Here is a 22,539-nt window from a genome sequence, read left to right on the forward strand (position 1 = left end):
TTAAAAAAAAATAATAACCTCGTCTATGTAAAGATCTCGGTAAAGTTTACGTTATATAATACAATATTATATTACACTACTTAGAAAAAACCAAAAAATTTATTTACTTTGATTTGTCTTGAAAAATATTTTGAAACTAATGAGAAGTGCATTCCAAATGTCAAAAAATTGACGAAATACAGTTTTATTTATTTATTTTTTTTTTAATTACAGGTCTTTTAAATTTATTAGTAACAAATTAAGGGCAATAATTTTAATAAAAATGTTTAATAGTCATATGTAAAAGGATTTTTAAAAATTAAATAAAAAATGTTTGGTTGATTAATCGCATATTTAAAATTTCGTCGGATTTACATACATACGAATAGACCAACTGTTTTTTTATTTTATTTTATATAAAACATGAATATCAGAGTAAATCGGTCTAAAACTACATCAATCTTGTTTTCCAAAACATCCTCTCCGTAGTAGTATACTTTTTACACCAATTTATCATACTCTATGAACTGCGAAAACGATTTAAAGAGAGTGTATTGGTGACAAATTATTAAACGAGTATAGACTGTAGAGTACATAACCCATTCTGTTGAGGTGTGCAGTATGATTTAAAATAAATACGTGACCTAGATAAAAAAAATTATGTGTTTATTTATATATATATATATATTTATATATAAAAAAAAAAAAATTGCTCAAAAAAAAAAAAAAAAAAAAAAAACGTAGCATGCTCATAGCCATCACTAGATTTTCGTTTCTCGTTGCCTTCTCTCTCTTGATAGCTCTCTTCTTCCCCGCCAGCAGCTGCCCTAGTCGTTTCCAGCAAGTACTTCTATGTACCAACCAACCATCTCCTACACGCCAACCAACCAACCAACCTCCCCTTTTACACCCCAGCAATCCCTTCTCGCCCTTCCTCATCTATATATATATATATATATATATATATATATATATATATATATATATATATATATATATATACCTTGTGTATTTAACTGCCAGTACATATTTACGAGGGCTTATGTATCCAACTCTGTCTCACTCTTACTCAACTCTCGTAACATTCGTTTGCTCGCTTGCACACCCGTTCGACCATCGTTCGTATATACATCACTGTACTGTGTGCGTTATGTATTGTATGCTTGCTTCCATGTACATACATATATACATACATATATATATTTATAGACACATATATTTATATGTTGTACATATATACGCTGAGCCCTCTGAGTATATATGTACAAAGTACAGCCCCACGTAAAAAGTACATAAGCCAGGTATACTCCAGCTACAAAATCATTCCAGCCAGGTATTTTCGAATTAGCAAACTGACATGGTGGAAAAAAAAAAAAAACAACAAAAAATATGCATAAAAAAATTAACAAAAAAAAAAAAGTACGACCGAATGAAGGGGTTTTAAAGGAATGAAGATAGAAAAAAAACAATAAAAATAATATGGAAAGCTTTAATGGGAAGATTAACTAAAAAAAAAAAGGGTGCTGGAGAGTGAGAGAGAGAGAGAGAGTGAAAAAGAGAGAATGAGAGAATAATAGAACATCAAGTTGAGATAAATGTCAAGTGACATATTTTGGGAGAACGGTAGAGATACATAAATATTTTAAATTCCCTGGGTAACTAAACTCATAATTTAATCACTTGAGTTCGAATATACTTTAAGATAAAATCGTGAATACCTTTGCCACACGCCAATCATAATTTTCATAATAAAAAATCCCGTCACTTCTGTCATTGTATTTACTATTATTTACTTATTTTTATATAATTTATTTATTTTTTTTTTACTCGAGAATGGTAACTATTGTATGAAATGAAATGTTTATTGCCATTTAAATGTGTCCGGTGCACTTTTTTCCAAGTTACAAGATTACTTTTAAGACTAAATGCAACTGGCAGGTTTATCATCGCATTATTGTTATTCAAAGTTTTTCTTGTGTCATGAGTACTTTCTATCGACTTGCATAATTGTTCACCTTAAAATTACGTATATTGTTCTTTTTTGTTTCTTTATTATTTATTTCAATGAACATGAATATTAAATACGCGGGATAATATCCTCACTTTTCTTTTGTTATTTGTTAAACAATCATCTAAAAAAAACTCTTTTATATTTGCCCCGTGTTTGACATTGTCATTAAAGTTTATTCAAATAATAATTTATAATCTATTGTAATGTTAATTTATTTTTAGAAAATAACTTCTCTTTATATTACTCCCAGACTTGAAAATATTATTTATTAAAATTCTTACTTATCAGGTACTTAGTCCGTTTACATATTAACCAATTATTAGAAGAATAATCAAATATAATATTGATTGTTTAAATTTACCTTTATTTAAGTCTGTATATAAATACTTAAAAGAAAGTCATTACACACAGAAAATATATAACTTCAAAAAGTGTATTCTGTTAATATTTCATAAGCGATTTATGCAAAAAAAAAATCTTAAATTTAATAGGTCTTAAGAGGGAAAAAATTACGAAATGTTTTTATAGATTTAACATTTTAAAAAATAATTATAATCCTACTTTGTAGAAAAATTATAATTTTTTTTTCACCATCCAAAGTGCAATTCGTGAATTAAAAATAGAATAACTTAATAATTTTACACTGTAAAAAATAAATTAGCGGAGTGAACATAGAGTAAATCCGGAGTGAATGTGGAGCAGCTGACTATTTATTTATTCAACCCCCTTGGAGTAAAGTTCACTCCGAAGGGGAGTTTATTTTAATATTAAAACTCCGAATCGGAGTGAATGCAGATTTAAATAAAATCCGAGTTCACTCCCAATTTTTTACAGTTTATCGTACAGATAAATGATTTAAAATTTTTTTTTATAAATTTATAGTATAAATATATAAATTAAATAAGTCACTTTTTTTTATTGTTGCAGGTCTTATCCATCGCCAGTACAAAATGGCGTACAAAATAATAGTACAATGAACTGTTCTGGTTCTCAAGGTAAGTTTCAAATTAATCCTATTGACTGTCATAACAAACTTGACTAGACATGTAGGATGGTTTAAACCGGAAACCATATACACACGCTTAAATATATAACTAAATCAAAATATAGTTTGACTAAACATATTATGTTATATATATATGTTATATTATATTAAATGTGTATCCGACAGGGTTGATGGTGAAACAGGAGGCACGGGACGACGGTTACGAGACGAGTCCAGACCTGGAGATGAGAAGCAACGGGGGTGACAGTAGCCAGCAGTATCACACTCCACTGACGCCACATACGCCCCACACGCCGCACACACCCCATACACCATTAACGCCGATATCGGCAACGTCGCATCAGCCCCAACAGCCAAGCTCCACTGGGGCCACGTTAGGACAGGTGAGAGAGTATAGAACACACAACGCACATCACACTACACTCATACATTTATACACATATACTACATACATATGTATATACATATATACATACAAACTCATTTGCCATCACGGTGTGCGACCACAAACGATGACACTATCATCCCTGAGGGCTCAGCCTCAACCCTTTTTATTCCTGTTCCACCCTTTTCCATCCATCCATCCATCCATCCATCCAACCACCCACAATCCCCCAACCACTCAGCTATCCATCTACCCATCCACTTTCAACCACTCTCTCTGGATCATTTTCTCCCTTACTCTCTAATGATCACTCATCTATGTACTACTCTCTCGTTCTCTCGTTCTCTCCTCATTCTTCATCCTCTTCTCTCACTTGGTAACAGGTGCAAGCACTTGACTTAACGAAGCACACTCGACCACGATCCGAGTTCTCTCATCAGAATTAAATTATACACCCGATACTACTATACTGATTCCTCGGTGATGACGATTGTCACCATTTTATTCAGGTCAAATGTCACTAACTTTTACATGCATATGTAGATTTTATTGTGCTTGATATTTATATTAGTTTTTATTCTTAATATTACAGCGACACTTGTCACGTTAAATATTATTTTGTTGCTGGTTCATTTCGATTTACTTAAAAATATAACATTTTTTAAATCATTATTGTGATAATTCATTAACTACTTGTCCAATTTATCTTATAAATTATGAGTCATTGTTTAACAAAATAATTTTTTTTGTACTTGATAAAAAATGTTTGTAAAAAATCCGAGTCGATTGTCACCGGAAAATTTTACATTTCGCTTGCAGAGTCAGTATCTATCTTATCAACGTATTTTTAATTATAAATTATTTACTCCTAAATTACACCATACTACTAAAAATTATTCAAGTTTTTTCGTTCATGATTAAAAGTTTTAAAATCACTACTAAATATTTTGAAAGTTTCATGAAATATTATTTGTAAATTTTATGCATACTTTTATTTCAAATATTCCACATATTTTTGTAAATACTTTGTGCAGACTATTCGATATTTAATTTACTCTCAATTCTGTACTTGTTTGAGTAAGCAAATGAAAAAATTTTTCAAATTATTAATTGAAATATAATAAAAAAAAAAAAAAAAAAAAAAAAACAATTGTTGAATAAACTGCAAGTAATTAAAAAATAATAAAACCTACAGAATCTTGACTAAATAATTTTGAAAATGTTATTAATTTGATTTAATTAATTTTGATAAATAATATATATATATATTTTACAAGAATTTCATACAATTGAAATATGATATCATGGTAGATGTCCTGTATTTAATTTTTAAAAATCACAATTTTTGACCCTTTGTAAAGCGAGATATTGATAATCAAAGTGCACACAGTTAACATGTAGTAGTTCGGATTAACCTAAAAAAAAGTCATATTTTCACGTATAAGGTAAACGCATCAATAGATGGACGGTTAAGCAAACTCCCATGTTTTTCAATAAAAATAAAGCAATAAAATGTAAATAAGTTATGATAAAATGTATTATCTTTATGCAAAAATGTGTAATTTACTAGAAAAAAATAATTAAAAGTTTGTATAACGCGGTGGTTGATTGCAAAAAGAAAAATTTAAGAAAAAGTCCAAATCTCCGGTAGATGGACAAAATCTCCAATAGATCGACAGCCAATATCAATAGATGGACGCTTCTTGTAAATGATATTTTCATCATATTATATCAAAAAAGTTATAAAATTTTTTATGTAACAACTTGTGCTTAATACAATTAACTAAAAAACAAATGTGGGATAAAATTTTCGAAACACATGTAAAGGTACACTCCTACATACTAAATATCGCAAAATATATGATAATATATATCGTAATTTTAATTAATAATTTATAAATTATTAATAATTTTGCTTAGATTTTATTTATATTTAAAAAATAAAATAAGTAAGAATGAGTTTATGTTCACAAACAATTTCATATAAGCGTTATGGAAAAAAATTGAAAATTTACCAGATAAATCTAATATCGATCTATTGAGTTAAGGTTAGAAATTTGTCTCCGATAGGTAGACGGCAAATTTTCTTAAATTTTTTTGATTTTATTAGTGAATTATTTAATTGATGAAATTGTTAATGAAATACGATCATAATCACATGATGATTCATAACGAGTGTGAATGTAGCAGACATCAGACAAATTTAAAATTTTGAATAAATTAAGTAATTAATTTTTAAAAAATGTACTTATTAATTTCAAAATTTTTTAAATGCGCATTCTTTTAAAATTTTATTTTATTAATTATTTGCTCTATTTATTAATAAATTAAAATTTGTCTGATGTTTGCTACATTTACAGTCATTGATGCATATCTTATTTTTTTTATTTATTTATTTTAGTTATAACAAATATAGTTTACCGGTTGTCTGTCACATGCTTAAGTGGTAGTGCTAAACGTCGTCACGCCAAATAAAAATAATTTTTTTTATCATTATAATATACATTAAATTGAAAAAAAATTATTTTATAGCATCAGAAATATATATAGTTAAAAAAAAAATTATCATGTTACACTTACATTCTTAAATTTGACATAATCGGTTATTAAAACAATATTTGTCCATCTATTGGTGTATTTACCCTATCAATTCGGAGTCGAAATTTTTTCAATACATTTCAGTAAAATCTTCATGTCAATTTTATAATTTGAATTTTCGAATTTTGTAGGCTAAAATTCGTTCAACAAATTTCGTTTCTCCTAATTGATAACAACTGTAATTAATTTTTTTTTTTTTATTATACATCTCAGCGAAATTGTGACCACGTTATCCTTTTTTCAATTAATGCTTATTTTTTTTTAATTATTTGATCAAATTTTAATCCGTTCATTACAATTGAATATTTTAAAAAAGTCGAGGCACTGTCTGAAAAAGGCCTGAAGAATCTTTCCAAAAACTACCAGATTATAGAAAAATAAATTTGAAATTTAAAAATTATCATACTACCGATCAGTACAAAAGTTATAAATATCCAACAAAATCTGTCGTATAATTTAAAAACGAGAAAAAGCGAGTAACCGACATTAAGTGAAAGAGGAAGCAATGAACACACTATAGGTCGCGACTGAACTATCTCAAATTAACTAATAATTATTTGAAATAATATAGGTGCCGATAAAATGTGAAACACCAGTTGATCCTTATTCATTCGTTGATGAGGAAATGTCAATGAGTGGTGGTATAAGAGCGGCAAGTAGTCCTGGTGAAAATATTGATGGAATGACATGTTCTACCAGTAGTAATATACAATCAAGTATCAGTACTCCGTCATCATCATCACCAAGCCCTATGCCCAGTCAACAGCAACAACAACTTCAGCAGCAGCATCAGCAGCAGCTTCATCATCATCAACAACAACATCATCTTGAACAACAACACCAGCAACATCATCTTGAACAACAGCAACAACAACAGCATCATCATCAACAACAACAACAACAGCAACAACATCATATGAGTATGATGATGAACGGTGCACTTAATTCACTTCAATTACCACATCAACCGAAGAAACGAGGCCGTAAGAAGAAGTCAGAAATGATACTTACACCTGAAGAGTAAGTTTTTATTTCTTTTAATTAATTAACTCTGATCAATTAAACTTTTATACTCTTCAATTAAACTTTTTACATTCCCCTTTTTTTCCCTTATACTTTTTCTAATTAATTTTATTACTCAATTGATATAAAAAAAAAAAAATTGATTTTGTTGAAAAATAAATTTTGTTGTTTAATTTTTAATTTAAAATATTTTTTATTTTCCAAATATCATATTTATTTCATATTAATAATAAAACAATGCATCAATTTAATTAATTAATATGTTGAATGTGTTGTAAAAAAATCTATATAAAATATTCAGTAATTTGTGTGTTAATGTAAATATTAAATATTGTAAAATAAAATATTTAACAGACTGAATTCACGATGAGAGTCGTGGTGGTGGAGATAGTGGTGGTGGTGGTGACGAGATGGTGGTGGTTAAATATCGAGTATGCACAGTGTGTCGCGTCATTTGTTAGGCAAATTGTGTGATGGAAAAAGAAGCGAATGAGTGAAGGAGTAAGTGAGTGAGTGTTTGGACTAGAGGTTGTGAAAATGAAAAGTTAAACATACTAACGACAAAACGTGTCTTATATGTACAATTTGTTCTTGTTCACGCAGGGCGGAGCTTGCTGAGGCTAAAAAACGTGCTAAAACCTACAAAGAAAGAAAAAAGCACGACAGGTTCGATGGTATGCCTGAAGAAGAAGTCAGTAAACGAGTCCTCCCTGATCATCTTACTGATAATCTTGATATTATTATCGTAAGTTATTACTTTATTATTTATTATTAATAATTTAAAACATAATTTCTTGTTATTATTTAATTATCATAAAAAAATATATATTTAAAAATTATTGGATATTCAAATACTTATCGGTGAATAAAATTATATCACAATATATATATTACACTATACTTATCGTATATAATTTAAGTACTACTTGTAATATGTGATCAGAAGGCGAAGAAAATGATATATTATTATTGAATATATATAGACGTACTTTTAGTTTCTATGTAACAGTACAATTACTGAGCTAATCAATAACTATAACTAAATACTATTATTGCGATATAATTTAATGATATATAATTATCTTACTTTTTTATAATAATGACATTGATAATTTTAAATTAATAAATACCGGGGACCGCTAACTTTTAAACAGTAAAATCAACCGAGAGCACTTCGTGTTTGAAGTACTTTTTTTTATATTTAACGTGTTGAAATAATAAAGTAAATATCTGTATTCGATAAAATATTAATTTCTGTGTATTTTAAGCGGTTACCCATCGATGTGTGATAATTAATTTACATTTTATGATGATTTTAAGATTCATATTTAAAATTTATTTAATCGGTGGCCAAGTTCACAATTTTTTTTAAATTTAAAAATAACTGAGCTTAAATTTGGGTTTTAAAAAAAATGCCATCTGGCAGAGTAGATTTTTTTTTTTAATTTTGAACGCTTATAAAATTGTTGAAAATTGTCATAATATAAAAATTGAAAAAACTAAATGAAAGACAGAATTGAGGTGTCCCTTGAAAAGTTATAAGAAAAAAGAGTCTAATAAGTAAAATTTTTTAATTTTGCTTATTTTCGAACTCAATTATGATAATTGTCCAAAAAAAAAATTGAACTGAAAATTGATTTTTTTACATTTTTAATGGATTTCGAATTCAAAAACCGCCAAAAGTAATTGGAAAATTTTAATTGCTATCTTTTCTCAAATACTCAACCGATGTTTAAAATTTTAGAATGTAATCAAAGCAACAAAAAAATCAATCATTTAACTTTGAACCTTTGCTAAAATTCGAGCAGTTATCGTAAAACAAATAATAAAAAAAGAAAAATATCCCTTATTTTATCAGCTTTGACATTCTTTTTACCCAATTAGGCTACACGTTTCCATTGAAAAAGTAATTCAGGAAAAATCGGCGGAAGTAGACTTTTTTTTTAATTTGAAAATTTTAAATTACCGTTCTAAACTAATCGACCGATTTTACTCATCTTTGAACTTAACCGAGCTAATCATTCATACAATAAATGTGTCAAGTTTCACTAAGATCTGTTTAAAATTATAGGCGCTATCGTCGCAACGAGGCGCGTTATATATATATATTATATACATATACACAGAAAAAGAGTTATCTTGAGTTAAGAAAGTATTTTGGAAGACAAACGTTTTCAGGAAAGTCAAGATTTTCTTGAGCCAAGAGAATTTTTTTTTCTTAAACAAAATTCGTTTTAGTAAGAGGAGATTTATAAAAGAATTCTTATAGAATCGTGATGGCAAACCGCGTTATGTCGGATGTGTATAAACCCTGAGTCCCTTTGCCAAAAGTCTCAATAATCAGTAACTAATTTTTGATATTCTATGGGGGATTTGAAAATTTTCTCTTTTGCACTCGAGTGGACAAACGGAACTGTCTTTGTTGCACTTGCACATTGAATGTAGGCATTGTCCAAATTTTTTTTGCAACCGAATGGAAACATTCACTAAATTAGACCGCGGATCGCTGGATTATCAAGTAGTGCATCGAGCCCGAGTATGTATCTTATGATAGAGCTTTCATGTGGGAGAAAAACTTGGACTAAATTATTTGCAAATCCCTCCCAATTTAACATATTTTTTTACAGAGATTTAACAGTTTCAGTTTAAAGAAGACTTTATTTTTAACACCCTTAAATGAACTGATGCAAAATAAGAATAAAAAAAAAAAAAAAGGATTCGAGGGAATAGAAAGTTTAAAAAGATAAAAAAGTATATCTTTTGTAATGACATATATTCATCATGGACATGTTGCGGGCGAGAAAGCCCGTTTAATACGATAACGTACTGCATGATGGAGCACGATGCCGATAATTGCTCACGCGCCCTCATCCTCATGGTTCATTCGTCATTCGACTGTGGAACGCGTCGATCCGCGGAAATTCGGTTATTGCTCTGCCACATGGCGTACTCACAGCTCTCTAAAATGATACGTTTTAAATACAACTGAAGTAAATTTTTTATTATTTTTATTTTCACATAAATAAACTTTTATTCACAAACATCGACAGTATTTTCCATCATTACATATAAACTAAATTCGCTTACAACAGATTATTTCATTACCAAAAACTTATTTATTATAAATAATAAATTGTCTAACTTACTATATATATAATTTTTGATTACACTCAAGTATCTTATCACTCGTCACATCAATATAAATTAAGTACGTCACAACCAATCCACATGATTATTATTACGCAAGGTTGTCTTTGAAAGAGAACTTGCGCGCGATTAATAACGCCCTCGACTGTATATATATAAATATATATGTATATAAAAGTATATATGTACTGACAAGTATTACTTGATGATGTCTTATCCTTGGACTCTCTGCTCTGGCTGGTTATTAGTTACCTAATCTGAAAAGTAAAGTAAAGAGCGAATATAACATCTCGGTTGTTGTGCAACAGGTAACCGGCGTGTTCGTCCGACCGTTGCATAATAATCATCACCGTTACCAAATTCAGATTAACCAAATACTACATGTCTCTTCTCTGCTACAATCTCTCCACTATTCGTAGTTGTTATTGAAATTATTCTAAACCTCCTCTACAAACGCCATTACAATCTATATCCTGCTTGAAAACTTTTTCTTCCCTCTACTCGTAAAAGTTAACCGATACATCCATAAAATAAAAATAAATATAAAAAAAAAGCTAAATATCTTTTAGTCAAATCCATTTGTTGCATTCTTATAAAAAAAACTTATCCGACTAAACTTTTTATTTACTCCACAAAAAAGTTTATTGACTGGCATTTAAGTGTTCTTAAGAATGTTAAAAACTTTTTACGTTTTTTTTAGTCTACTTATTTAATTTATTGTCAAGATCTAATATTTTATTGATTTACATTTTTTTTTTTTTTATTTTCAGATTGGCATTAACCCTGGGCTTTTCGCGGCTTACAAGGGCCACCACTACGCCGGACCAGGAAACCACTTTTGTGAGTCGATCAATACACTACAGATGTCATTGACACCACACACATTCACACACACGCACACACACAAATAATAATAACAATACAATAAAATAAAATAATATATAGAGAACCATAAACTTATTAATCTTACGTCTGATTATTGCGTCATGATAAAACCGTAATTTAATGCCGATTAAAACAATTATGCGGCTCAATAGATCAAACGATTAATACGCTTCGCACCTCTATTACCTATTACCTTATTACCTATGCACACATTGACGCATCGATGCGTGGGTTTACATCGTCCTTTTAAAGCTTTTATTAGTGGTATATACGTACATATATACAGCGTTCGATTTTCCAGGGTTTTTCCCGGGTTATATGCCGGTAGTTTCGTAGTTTACTGAAAGAGTAAAGGGTGAGTGATAGAAAGGGTGCATGAGCAAGCGAGTTCTACGAGTAGTAATACTGTAGGATATGAGTATGAGTAGGCAAAAAATGAAATAGAAAAGGGTTGTAAAATACCCTAGAATCGGGATAAAAATAAGGAATGTGTACTCGGTAAATTATAATGAGAGGTACGGTAAAAAAAACTTATATGGTAGTTGTAAAGGATCAAAAGAGTATACGATATTAAGTTATACGAAGGGTTGAAAAAATTACGGAAACCAGAAAGGTGTAATGAGATATGGTAAATCATTGCTTGCTTTAATTTTAAATGCGTGTAGAGAATTTTATACTTTTGATAGAGACATCAACTGATAAAATTATTGCGCCGAAGGGTAGAGTTATAATTATTATAATTATAATTTAAAAAATGTAGTGGACTCTCGGATGGTTTTTGCAACTAATTCCTTTTGTTGAACCTTGTAGATCACTCTTTAAAGTGATCAAAGACTTTGCACTTGGGTCCAGTTGATTCAACAACTTTAGTTATTTACAAATTTTTTTTTTAAGAGTTCTTTGAAATATTTCTTTGACGCTTTAAGGCAGTTTGATTGCTTGAGCTATTTTTTTTTCTTTTATATAATAAATATGAATTTTTAAATTGTAGATTTTAAATTTGCGTGAAAAAACGGACTGGAGATCCAAAGAATTATAAATGAGTTGTTTTTTTTATACTAATAAATATGTATGAAGTCTATTGACCAAAATTAAGAGATTAAAATTGACAAAGTGATTAATTATGTGATGTGAATTAAAGCTAATGAAAATATTAGGTAATAATGTAGAGTTATATTTGGTTTATGTGTGATATGACCTAATTTAATGTTTCGGGTAGATCCGGGAAAAGTTTTCTTGCGGCAAACTCTTGCGCGTTCTCGGGAAGTGCGAGAAAGTTTTGCGGACACGTCTGCCAACTCATGAAGAATCCTTTTCTGAGAGTTATATATCGTCGCGTTACTCAAGAATGCGCCAGTAAAAGTTGCTCGACGAGAAATTTTAGTCAAAACGTCGCTATTACTTCTGACTTGCTTTTTTTTTTTTTTTTTTCTTTTTAACTATTAAACATACTGAATAAATGTCTTTACATATACATACATTTATGTTACATATTATATATTTATAAAGAAAAAAAAATTAAGAGATGAATTAAAATATAAAAAAAACATATATGTATACTTGAGTATAAAAGAAGAAGAGAAGAATAGGATAAAATAGAAAGAGTGAGAGTTTGTCGTAGCCGCAATGGCGGTAGTAAGTGTAATGAGTGGTGGTGGGTTGTGGAGGGATGATGGGGAGTAGTAGGTGGTAGAGAGGACGTCGACGACGACTACGATATATAGAGAAGAGAAAAGAGACTCGGAAAGAGAAGCAAAGTGTGGGAAAACGTGTACTCGAGTGCTCTATACCTCTTCTTCTCCTCACTACATCTCTCTGCTGGGATCTCTACATCTCTACAGCTTGCTGGTGGTTCTGCTGCTACTAGTGCTAGTGCTAGTGCTGCTGCTGCTTCTACAGCTTATACTGCTGGTTCTACCACCCCCGGGACCGCCCGTCCCAGCCGTCACGATCCACCCTCGATTTACGGGTTAGGGGTGTGGAAGTGAAAGAGGGGCTAAAAAGGGAACAGGGACGAGGGTGAGGGCGGAGTACTAAAAGGGATGTTGAGGGAGGGAAGGGTAGGACGGACGGGTAAAACCCGCGTATTCGCTCGATAGCAGCTTACATACCCTGTCCACGTTCAAATGTACTACCCCTTGCGTACCCTAAGCTTCAAATCAACCCAACTTCTTTTTCTTCATCTTTTTTTTCTTTTTTTTCTGTACTACTTATTCTTCACTATTTACGTTTTTCCTTCACGTTTTATCTTCAAGACTCCGGGGCATTTGTCAAGTTACATATAAATATATAACTTCTCTTAGTCAAAAATAATATACACGCTTATATCATAGTTCGTTGAGTTATCGATAATCAATTGATAAATTTCAAAATCTTGATACTCTAAATGCTGAAAAAAACTTTTTTTTTCGAGTCAATAATTAGTTATTGCAGATTTAAAATAATATGCATATTTTATTTCATTATATTTTTTTTTTTTTTACGTTAAATTATATTTAGTATGTTGAGAAAGCTCTTGTGAAAATTGATTTTCCCGGCGCGCCCAACGCACACGAGTCCCGGAGCGCAGTCACAGGTTGCGATCGACCTGTGTCCTGGATTCAAACCTGACCGGCGCGTTACAATCCACATCTACAGAAAAATACAACATATATATATTTATATATATGTGCACCCACATACATATAATATACATTATATTTATAAATAATAATTACATATAATATTTAGTACCGAGGATGAAGTGAATGAAATTTTGTAACCTATTAGCAAATTATGCATGTCACTGTATAAAAGTGTCTTGAGAATTTTATTACTCTGGTATCTTAAATACCAGCCATTAAATCTTGATAAATATAGAGTAAAGAGGGATTGAGATAAAGAAAAAAAATGAAAGTGTAGCTTTCGATAAAGTTTCATCCATTTTTTTTTATTTTTTATTTTTTATCCCTCTTTTTTATCATTCCTTTTACTCTTTCCGCTGTGAAGAGGTAAATGGAAAATGTTATGGGCACGCGGTTGAACGTTTTCTCCTTTCGACCTCTTAACTTTGTTTCCGAAGTTGAGCCAAGGTCGCGGGGCCATTCGCTGTGCTGTGGGTCGTTCGCGCGCACCAATGAGTTTCCGCAAAGTCATAAATTCCTGTATCCCAAAACTTCTAACAACTTCTCTTTTACTATCCACTACCACTGTCATGACTCTCTCCTCTTACTTCTTCGTGTGCCCGTGGTAACTCTCTTATGCTTTTCCTCGTAAAGTTTATACATTTGTACTCCCTTAACTGATTTTCCAATAGTTTGTTTTTGTTTGTTTGTTTATTTACCTTTTTTTATTTTAAAGTAAACTTTTATTGCTGTTTTTTCTACTCAAAACTTTTGTACACAAACAATAAAATTTATATTATTAGTCTTGTAATTGTTGATTCAATAATTAATTGAAATTTTTTTTATTTTATAGGGAAATGTTTACATTTAAGTGGCCTGACACCTGATCCACTTACTGCTGAAGATGATTATTCATTACTAAATTTGGGAATTGGTTTTACTAATATGGTCGCGCGTGCGACCAAAGGAAGTGCTGATTTAACGAGAAAAGAAATTAAGGAAGGTTAGTATAATTTTTTAAAAATATTTATATTAATTATGTTTAAATTTTTCAAGTAATGATAAGTAAACAACAAGACGGCTGCAAAATTTATGTTTTTATATAAATTTGTCATAGATTTAAATTGGATAGCCGGAGAGTAAAAAAATATAAAAATATTTTTATAAAATTTGGACAAAAAAAATTAGGAAGAGCCGGGCAAAACGGGGTATTTAAGAAAATATTTAGTTTTCGGGAACTCAAATACGCTAAATCTTTTTTTTTTTAATGATATTCAAAGTAAATAAAAAAAATTTTCATTTTTTGTGGGCAAAATGAGGTACCCGCTAAAAAAAGTTTCTGAATATTAAATAAATTTGATTAAATTAAATTTTCTTGTAAGTAATTTACATAAAGAAAAATTACATTTCACATAATTATTAGATGCAAAGGAAGAAAAAAAAATTTTTTAATAGTTTTTATCACACAACAAAAGTCACTAACATTTTTCGACTGACAATTTCGATTTTTGAAAAAGTTCAACTACTTACTTTATATTGTTAATTTTTTATTTGATAATCACTATTTATTATTAACTTCAGAGTAAAAGATTGAAGTTAGTTTTAATTACAAAGAAGATATTTTTAAAAGAGCAATTATATATTGCCTAAAGTAATAGATTAAAAAATTATCAAAAGTTGTTTAAATTTAATCATTTTAAAAATAGTAAATATTTTAAAGTTGATTATTGAAATACATCTGAAGTAATTTGACACTGGGGGTTCTTTTATTATAAATTGATAAGAAAGAAAATGAAATTGATTTCAAACTATTTTTTTACAAAACAAAAGTTTTGAAAAAAAAAAAAATCAAAATAATACTCCATTATATTATAAAAGTGATTTTGGAATGTTTAAAAAACATAGAAAAAAAAAATTTTTCATAAAATTTTGGTGGTACCCTATTGTGCCCCCTCTCCCCTATATAATTTGAAATAAAATAAAATATACTTGTACAGTTAATGGTAAAGTAATTGAGCTAAAGATAAAATTGCTTGAGGTGTTAAACGAGTGGCCGTGACAAAGTAGTTTAAAATTATACCAAACAATTTACCATCAACGAGACTATCCATGTCATTGAAAAGGTGTTTAGTCTCTTCATCAGACTAGTATAATACAGTTTGCTGAAAACACCCAACTAAACCACTGAATTTTAACTTTACTCCAGAAACTCCGAGTTGTCTAGTAAAAGTGGATAGTACTTGAGTTGTTACTTGGCCTCGAAACTATTGGACACCGCTTATCATAGATTAATCGTAAAGACGAATCGCACTTGGAGAGTCAAATACCTTGTGCTACCACTACTATTATATTCAACTAGAGTTTATATCTATATAAGTTTACGAGAGAAAACTTTGTTTCGAAACAAATTCTTGGCTCAAGATTAATGGATTCTCTAAACTCTTGTTGTTTACTTATACACGACCTTGCTGTCTTGTTTAAAAACAACTAAGAAAAAAAAATATATGTATATATACATACACTGTATAATAAATTCATAATGAAAAGTTTGTTTTTGTTCTGTGTTTTATAGGCAGCAGTTTATTGTTGGAAAAGTTAAAGAGGTACAAGCCAAAAATAGCAGTATTTAATGGAAAACTTATTTACGAAGTTTTCTCTGGTAAAAAGGAATTTGGATTTGGTAGACAACCGAATTTAATTGAGGGTACAAATACAGTAAGTTTATATTTTATTTATAGTATATTATAATTTTTTTTTTTTCTCTTTTTTTTATTTGCTCAATATTATAATTTTATTTACAGTATATGTGGGTGATGCCATCGAGTAGCGCCAGATGTGCGCAATTGCCACGCGCGGCAGATAAGGTGCCATATTATGCAGCTCTTAAAAAATTTCGTGACTATTTGAATGGGACAATATCACATCTAGATGAATCGGATATTGTATTTGCTGATCCAAAAATAAATAAAAAGAAGGAACTTGATGCTATTGAAGATAAAAAGTCAACGTTCGATGGTGACGAAATTGATGGCGAGAGTAGAACGTCTGATTTAAATGAAATGAAACAGGAGCAAGGAATGATACCCGGTAAAAAGAAACGGGGTAGACCGAAGAAAATTAAAAATCCTGATGATCAAATGATGATTCCATCAGAGTCAGATAGTAAAATGGACACCAGTAGTGGTGGCAGTGGCAGTGGTAGTGGTGGTGTCGGAGGGGGAGGCGGAAGTGTTGGAGTTGGAATGGGAGGAGAAGTGATAAAGAAACGTCGTGGACGTCCAAAGAAAATTCATCAGCAACAGAAACAGCAGGAACGTGAAAATAGGGAGCGTGAACAAATGGTACAACAGCAACATCACCAGCAGCATCAACAGCATCAGCAACAGCAGCATCATCATCATCATCATCCACATCATTCACAAAGCATGGGAGGACATCTTGGTGACAGCTATGGCAACGTACCAGGCTGTTTTTCCCCACCACTTATGTCACCACCAAAACCATTTGCTCATATGGCGCCGTATCCTCAACCCGAGTCAAATTTTTTCTCCCAGGGTATGAATGACAGTCCGTATAACATGAGCGCTAAACAAAGTCCCGTACATCTACAACAGCATTACAGCCAAAGTCCTAAATCCATGTCCCTGTCGTTTACTCATTCCGATTTATCGTCTGAGATTAACACGGCAATATCATCCGAGAATAATCTCGAGCCATCTCCATTAACGTCGCCAAGTGTCGAGCATCCAGATTTTGAACCACCAACAAGTATGTCTCAACAACAGCAGCAGAATCTCACGAATGATCATCGTGCTTATAATCCAGCTGGTACGACAGATGGTACAATACCACACTCAGGTAGTCCTGGTACACAATCACACTCTAGTTACACGAGCTACATGGGTTTTCATGATCAACCGACGCCTGAATCTCATGGGCATGGACATCAAACAACGCCCACGGGGATGAATCCTGCTGAGGAACAGCAGCACTCACATCAGTCCCATCATACACCACCGTTAAGTCATCCTCACACGCCGACAAATTCATCAATGTCACCTCATCCCCACGAGCAGTACGGTATGAAGAGGAATACCAGCCAAGATGTTGCTTCCAAGAGTCTGAGTGATCTTGAGTCTTTAGTTGATCAGATACCCAGTATAGCTGACGGTGGTAATCAACGTTTGCATTCGCATTCAGTGATAACTGACGACGGTCTTGGTGACAATAAAATGGAATCACATCATCAATCGTATCTTTCTGGTTTTGCTGGTCCAGGTATGAGTAATTATAGTCCGCCACTTGGAGGGGGAATTTATTCTGGCTCACAACCGCTTTATCCAGGTGATAATTACGGATCACCCTATGGTATGAACAGTCGCCATGAACAACAGCAGCAACAGCAACACCAACAGCAACAGCAGCAGCAGCAGCAGCAACAACAACAGCAACAGCAACAACACAGTAAATCTTATACTGTAGAAAATCTTGCGTCAAGTAATTACACACCGAGCATGAGCCAAGCAGGAAATAGCTACTCAAACATTATCCCCGGTCCACATTATCCCGTACCGACTATGGGACCCACCAATGGCTATCTCTTCGGGGGATTAGAGTCAAGTCTGATGCAACGTACTTACGGAATGACCGGAATGACTGGTATGGGTGGTATGCATCCCTCGTTAGGGCACATGGCTAATCCCTATCCATACAATACATCCTACTCGAGTTCCTTCGAGGCGTATCCTACACCTCCGGCTGGTATTCATGCACCCAGTCCAAATTATCCTGGGGGCTATGGTGTCTCCAGCACTACCAGCAGTCCTGGTAATTCTACACCTCCTTCCTACCTTCAATCCCATCACAGGCCACCCGTTGACCTTGGCTATGACGGCGTATGATAATCATTGTAAGCGTTATGCTTTACTAAATAAACAAAATATTTAAAAAAAAGGAAAAAATAAAATAATAATAATAAAATAAACAATATATATGTATAAATATATATTCTATGCTGAATACTACCTTTTTTTACGTATTTTTACACTCTTAGAATTTTCTTGGCATGCCTGAATGCTGCACCGTAAAAATTTAAAAAAATAAAAAACGTTGGCATTATGGCAAAAAAAAAATATAAGAAAAAAGTATTTGCAAGACCGCGTCGCCGTTTTCAAGAAATTAATTTTTATTAATATTGTATAATTGATGTTTTACGGACGATGATTATTATAATAGAAAATAATAATGATAATTATGATTATAATAATAATGATGATGATGATGATCATGATCATGATAATGATAGTGGTTAGTACGAAGAATAGATGACGAATGATGATTATGATGATGGTAATGATGATGATGAATTAAAAAAAGTAATTAATGATAAATAATAATAATAATAATAATAATAAGTCTGTGACTTCGGCGACGCGATTGGAATAAATCTAGTCCACCCGCAACGAATAGTGCTTTCGGTTGATGTCAATCAATTCCGCAGAGTTTAATTGTGTCGTTGTAACGTTAACGGCTCGACGTAATTTAGGAGATCGGCGAAAAAAAATAATTAAATACTACGAGTAAACAACTCGCGATGCTCAAAAATAATTATTCAAAAAATTTATTATTGTTTTATTTTAAATAACTCGTACGGTTTATTTTTGCATTGATAATATAATTAGATTGGTTTTTAATTCTTGTCAAAAAGAAAAATAAATTGTTGTAAGGCCAGTGAGGTGCTATGTAATAAACGTGCAATTTTATTACCGTACGTTTTAACTATTATTATTATTATTATTTTCGTTTTTTTTTTATATAAATTCCTGACTACGTTGTTGTTGTTGTTATTGTTGTTGTTGCCTTAACTAACTTCAATTGTCATTAGTTATATTACATACTGAATGTCAGTCTGTACATTCCGTTATAAACTTTACTGTTTATTATTATTATTATTATTATTATTATTATTATTAGTGTAATAATAATTAAAAGAGAAAGATAAAGATAGAATATGTTTAAGAGATATATTAATATGATATTATTATTATGTATGTACATATAATGATCATCTTAGAATACTTTATAGTTTCGTTAAAATCTTATATATGACATTTAATTTTTGTTTATGTTTTTTTTTATCGAAGGGTATAAGTTTCTATTGCGAGTCAGGATTCATTTCAATTAAAAGCTACCGGGTAATTAAAGAGCTCGCTATTTTTTGTTTTATTGAGAAATTTTTGTTTGAATTTTTAAATTTTGAAATGCGTTAGAAACTTTTTTTTTTGTATTCGCAATTATAATAAATTTTTTGAATTTTTTGTGTTCAAACATCAGTAGCACGTATTTGTTTTCAAGTGTAGAGATAAAAAATTACTTTCATAAATAAAAATAGTCTGGATCCAGTAAATTTATTTATTGATAATTTGGCATGAATTTTTTTTTGACGAGCAATTACTATTTTTTTATAATAATTATTTTAGAAAAATAAAATAATTGGAAACAATACCAACGAGTTTTTTTTATAAAAACTCGTATCATTGAAAAAAAGTTTTTGAGAATAATTATTTTTAAAGTTTCATTCATTGTATGAGTAAAAGAAAAAAAATTCCATTTCAAAAAGCGGATGAGCGATGTCATTTTGAATGAGGTCTATAAAAAAATTTTCTATTTATAAATTTCTATGGATCCAATGCATTTTAGAATTATCCCATTAAATGCTCGTAAGACTTTGATTCAAAATTTTTAAGTTTATTAACAAAAGTGATTTGAAAAATTTTGATCAGTTGTAATTTTTTTATGAGCGTGAATGCAGCAGACATGAGACCATTTATTATAAATTTTGAATAAAAGAATAAATTAAGATAATGAATTTTTAAAAAATGCGTGTACTACTGACATTTGATTTATTTATTCTAAAATTTAAAAAATTGCCAATTGTCAGTTACATTCACACCCACAATTTTTTTTCTAATTTTTAAAATTATTTCGCCGATCTCCGGTAAAATACTTTTGCGGTCGTTGTATATATACAATTATATATTAATGATACAAATAAGCGAAAACGAATTTTCATCGGTGTTGTTATCATTGTCATTCACAGTTTATTCTCGCGAAATAAAAAACACGAATATATAATTAATAAATGTAAAAATAATAATAATAATAATATTAATAATAAATATAAATTTGCCATTGCCAACCTGTGTAAAAAAAAATCGTTCCAAAGATTTTCCAAAAACGTTCATGACAGTGAACTTCCAAAATTGAGAGAATATTGAACTTTTAGTTTAACATTTTTGGAACTTTGAAAAAATTAGAAAGTGAACAATTTGGAACAGGTGTAGGACTTTTTTGAGTTTGAAAAATAGTAAAAAAAAAAGAAATTATGAACATTTACGACTCTTACTAAAATTATTCAGGTATAAGGCACGAAAAAATAAAAATGGTTTGAAAATATTCATGTACATTTTTTGACTTTTCTTAGAACTTTTTGGGAAAGTCAGTTTTTTTAATTTCTTAAATTATTCAAACATAATCCAAAAAATGAGAGATTGGAAATAATAATTAACTTTTTATGAACTCACAAAATTTTAAATTTTGTTTAAAAAATTTTTTAAAAAACCCCGCTAAAAAGTCTACAGTAGTTGAAAATTTTTCACACTTCTATTTATTTTAAAGTTTCAAAAATGTTCAACTCAAATTTCAAAATTGACTCAATTTTGGAAGTTCACTATCAGGAACATTTTTGGAACGAATTTTTCTCACACGGGAATCGTCGTCTCTATTAACGTTATCATTAAACAAACGTTTTATTTAAATTATCCCCTCAGTAGTAAATAGTTGACTTAAAATATTTTTAAACGCTCCAGTAAATTAAAAATAATAATAATTTACGATAACGATAATGAAGATGACTCACCACGTTATAAATAAAGTCGGTTGTGTTACGTTTTACGCCATAATTAATATTCTATTATGTTTTCTATTACAAGTTGGTTATATAATCGCGATTAATGACTGATGCATGGCATATATATAAATAAATAAATTTGTATATTTATTTATTTATATTAGTGAATAAACAATAACAAAGAGACGTAATTTTAACAATCGTTGACACACCGAGACATTACATCTATAACTAAAATATATTGCTGTAAAATTATGCATCAGTTATACATATATTATAAATATATATTAAAATAAAATTAACAAAAACAAAAATTATTGATATAAATATAAATATAAATAGATATTGTAATGATATAAAACAAAAAATATACATATTACAATTAACTAGCCAGTATGATAAATAATTATAATAATTAATTAACTATTTGTCAAATAATCATTATATTGAATGTGTCGATGAGTTGACGACGGAGGTGATGCACAGGGTATAGATGAAGTTGATGCTATTATAATAATAATAATAATAATAATAATAATAATAATAATAATGATAATAATAATAATGATCATAAATAATTATTATAAAAATAATAATAATTATATGCTGTCTATATTATACATAATTATATAGATATTTCTTTTGTTCTATCGGCCTCAGATTGAAAATCAATCGTCGACAGCTATTTACTACTTCGTGTTTTAAGTAAAAAAAAAAAAAAATAATTATTGAAATATAAGATTGCTCGTGTGTGGGATTATTATTATTAAAAAAAAAAAAAAATTACATAAGTGTCATGTGTAATAAATATTAATTATTTAAGTACAATGACGTACCCTAATTGATTATTATTAAAATTAATACAATAATATAAATTATTTTATCAATTTTTCATTGATTCATTAACGATTTTTAACGGCTGAATGAAGAAAATGACAAAATAATCATAAATAAATATATTTAAAAAAATAAAACAGGGGCAGCATAATTTCA

At 29.9% G+C, this 22,539-nt stretch overlaps 1 protein-coding gene across 3 annotated transcripts in view; it reads left to right on the plus strand.

Annotated features, from left to right (window-relative positions):
* The window catches only part of LOC130666275 (protein naked cuticle), a 41,416-nt gene extending 19,301 nt beyond the window's left edge, over positions 1–22,115 (plus strand). For 2 of the 3 annotated variants that reach the window (XM_057467101.1, XM_057467100.1), the window contains exons 3-10: positions 2,918–2,985; positions 3,162–3,379; positions 6,551–6,999; positions 7,606–7,747; positions 10,920–10,989; positions 14,491–14,640; positions 16,210–16,352; positions 16,439–22,115. In XM_057467101.1, the coding sequence (XP_057323084.1) occupies positions 2,918–2,985; positions 3,162–3,379; positions 6,551–6,999; positions 7,606–7,747; positions 10,920–10,989; positions 14,491–14,640; positions 16,210–16,352; positions 16,439–18,538 (3,340 nt within the window). In that variant the 3' untranslated portion in view covers positions 18,539–22,115. Of the gene's footprint in view, positions 1–2,917; positions 2,986–3,161; positions 3,380–5,160; positions 5,209–6,550; positions 7,000–7,605; positions 7,748–10,919; positions 10,990–14,490; positions 14,641–16,209; positions 16,353–16,438 lie in introns of those variants that run through there. The other variant, XM_057467102.1, reaches the window with a different exon arrangement.
* Positions 22,116–22,539: the final 424 nt, after the last annotated feature.

This window comes from Microplitis mediator, chromosome 4, assembly GCF_029852145.1.
Source record: "Microplitis mediator isolate UGA2020A chromosome 4, iyMicMedi2.1, whole genome shotgun sequence".
Taxonomy (NCBI): Eukaryota; Metazoa; Arthropoda; class Insecta; order Hymenoptera; family Braconidae; genus Microplitis; species Microplitis mediator.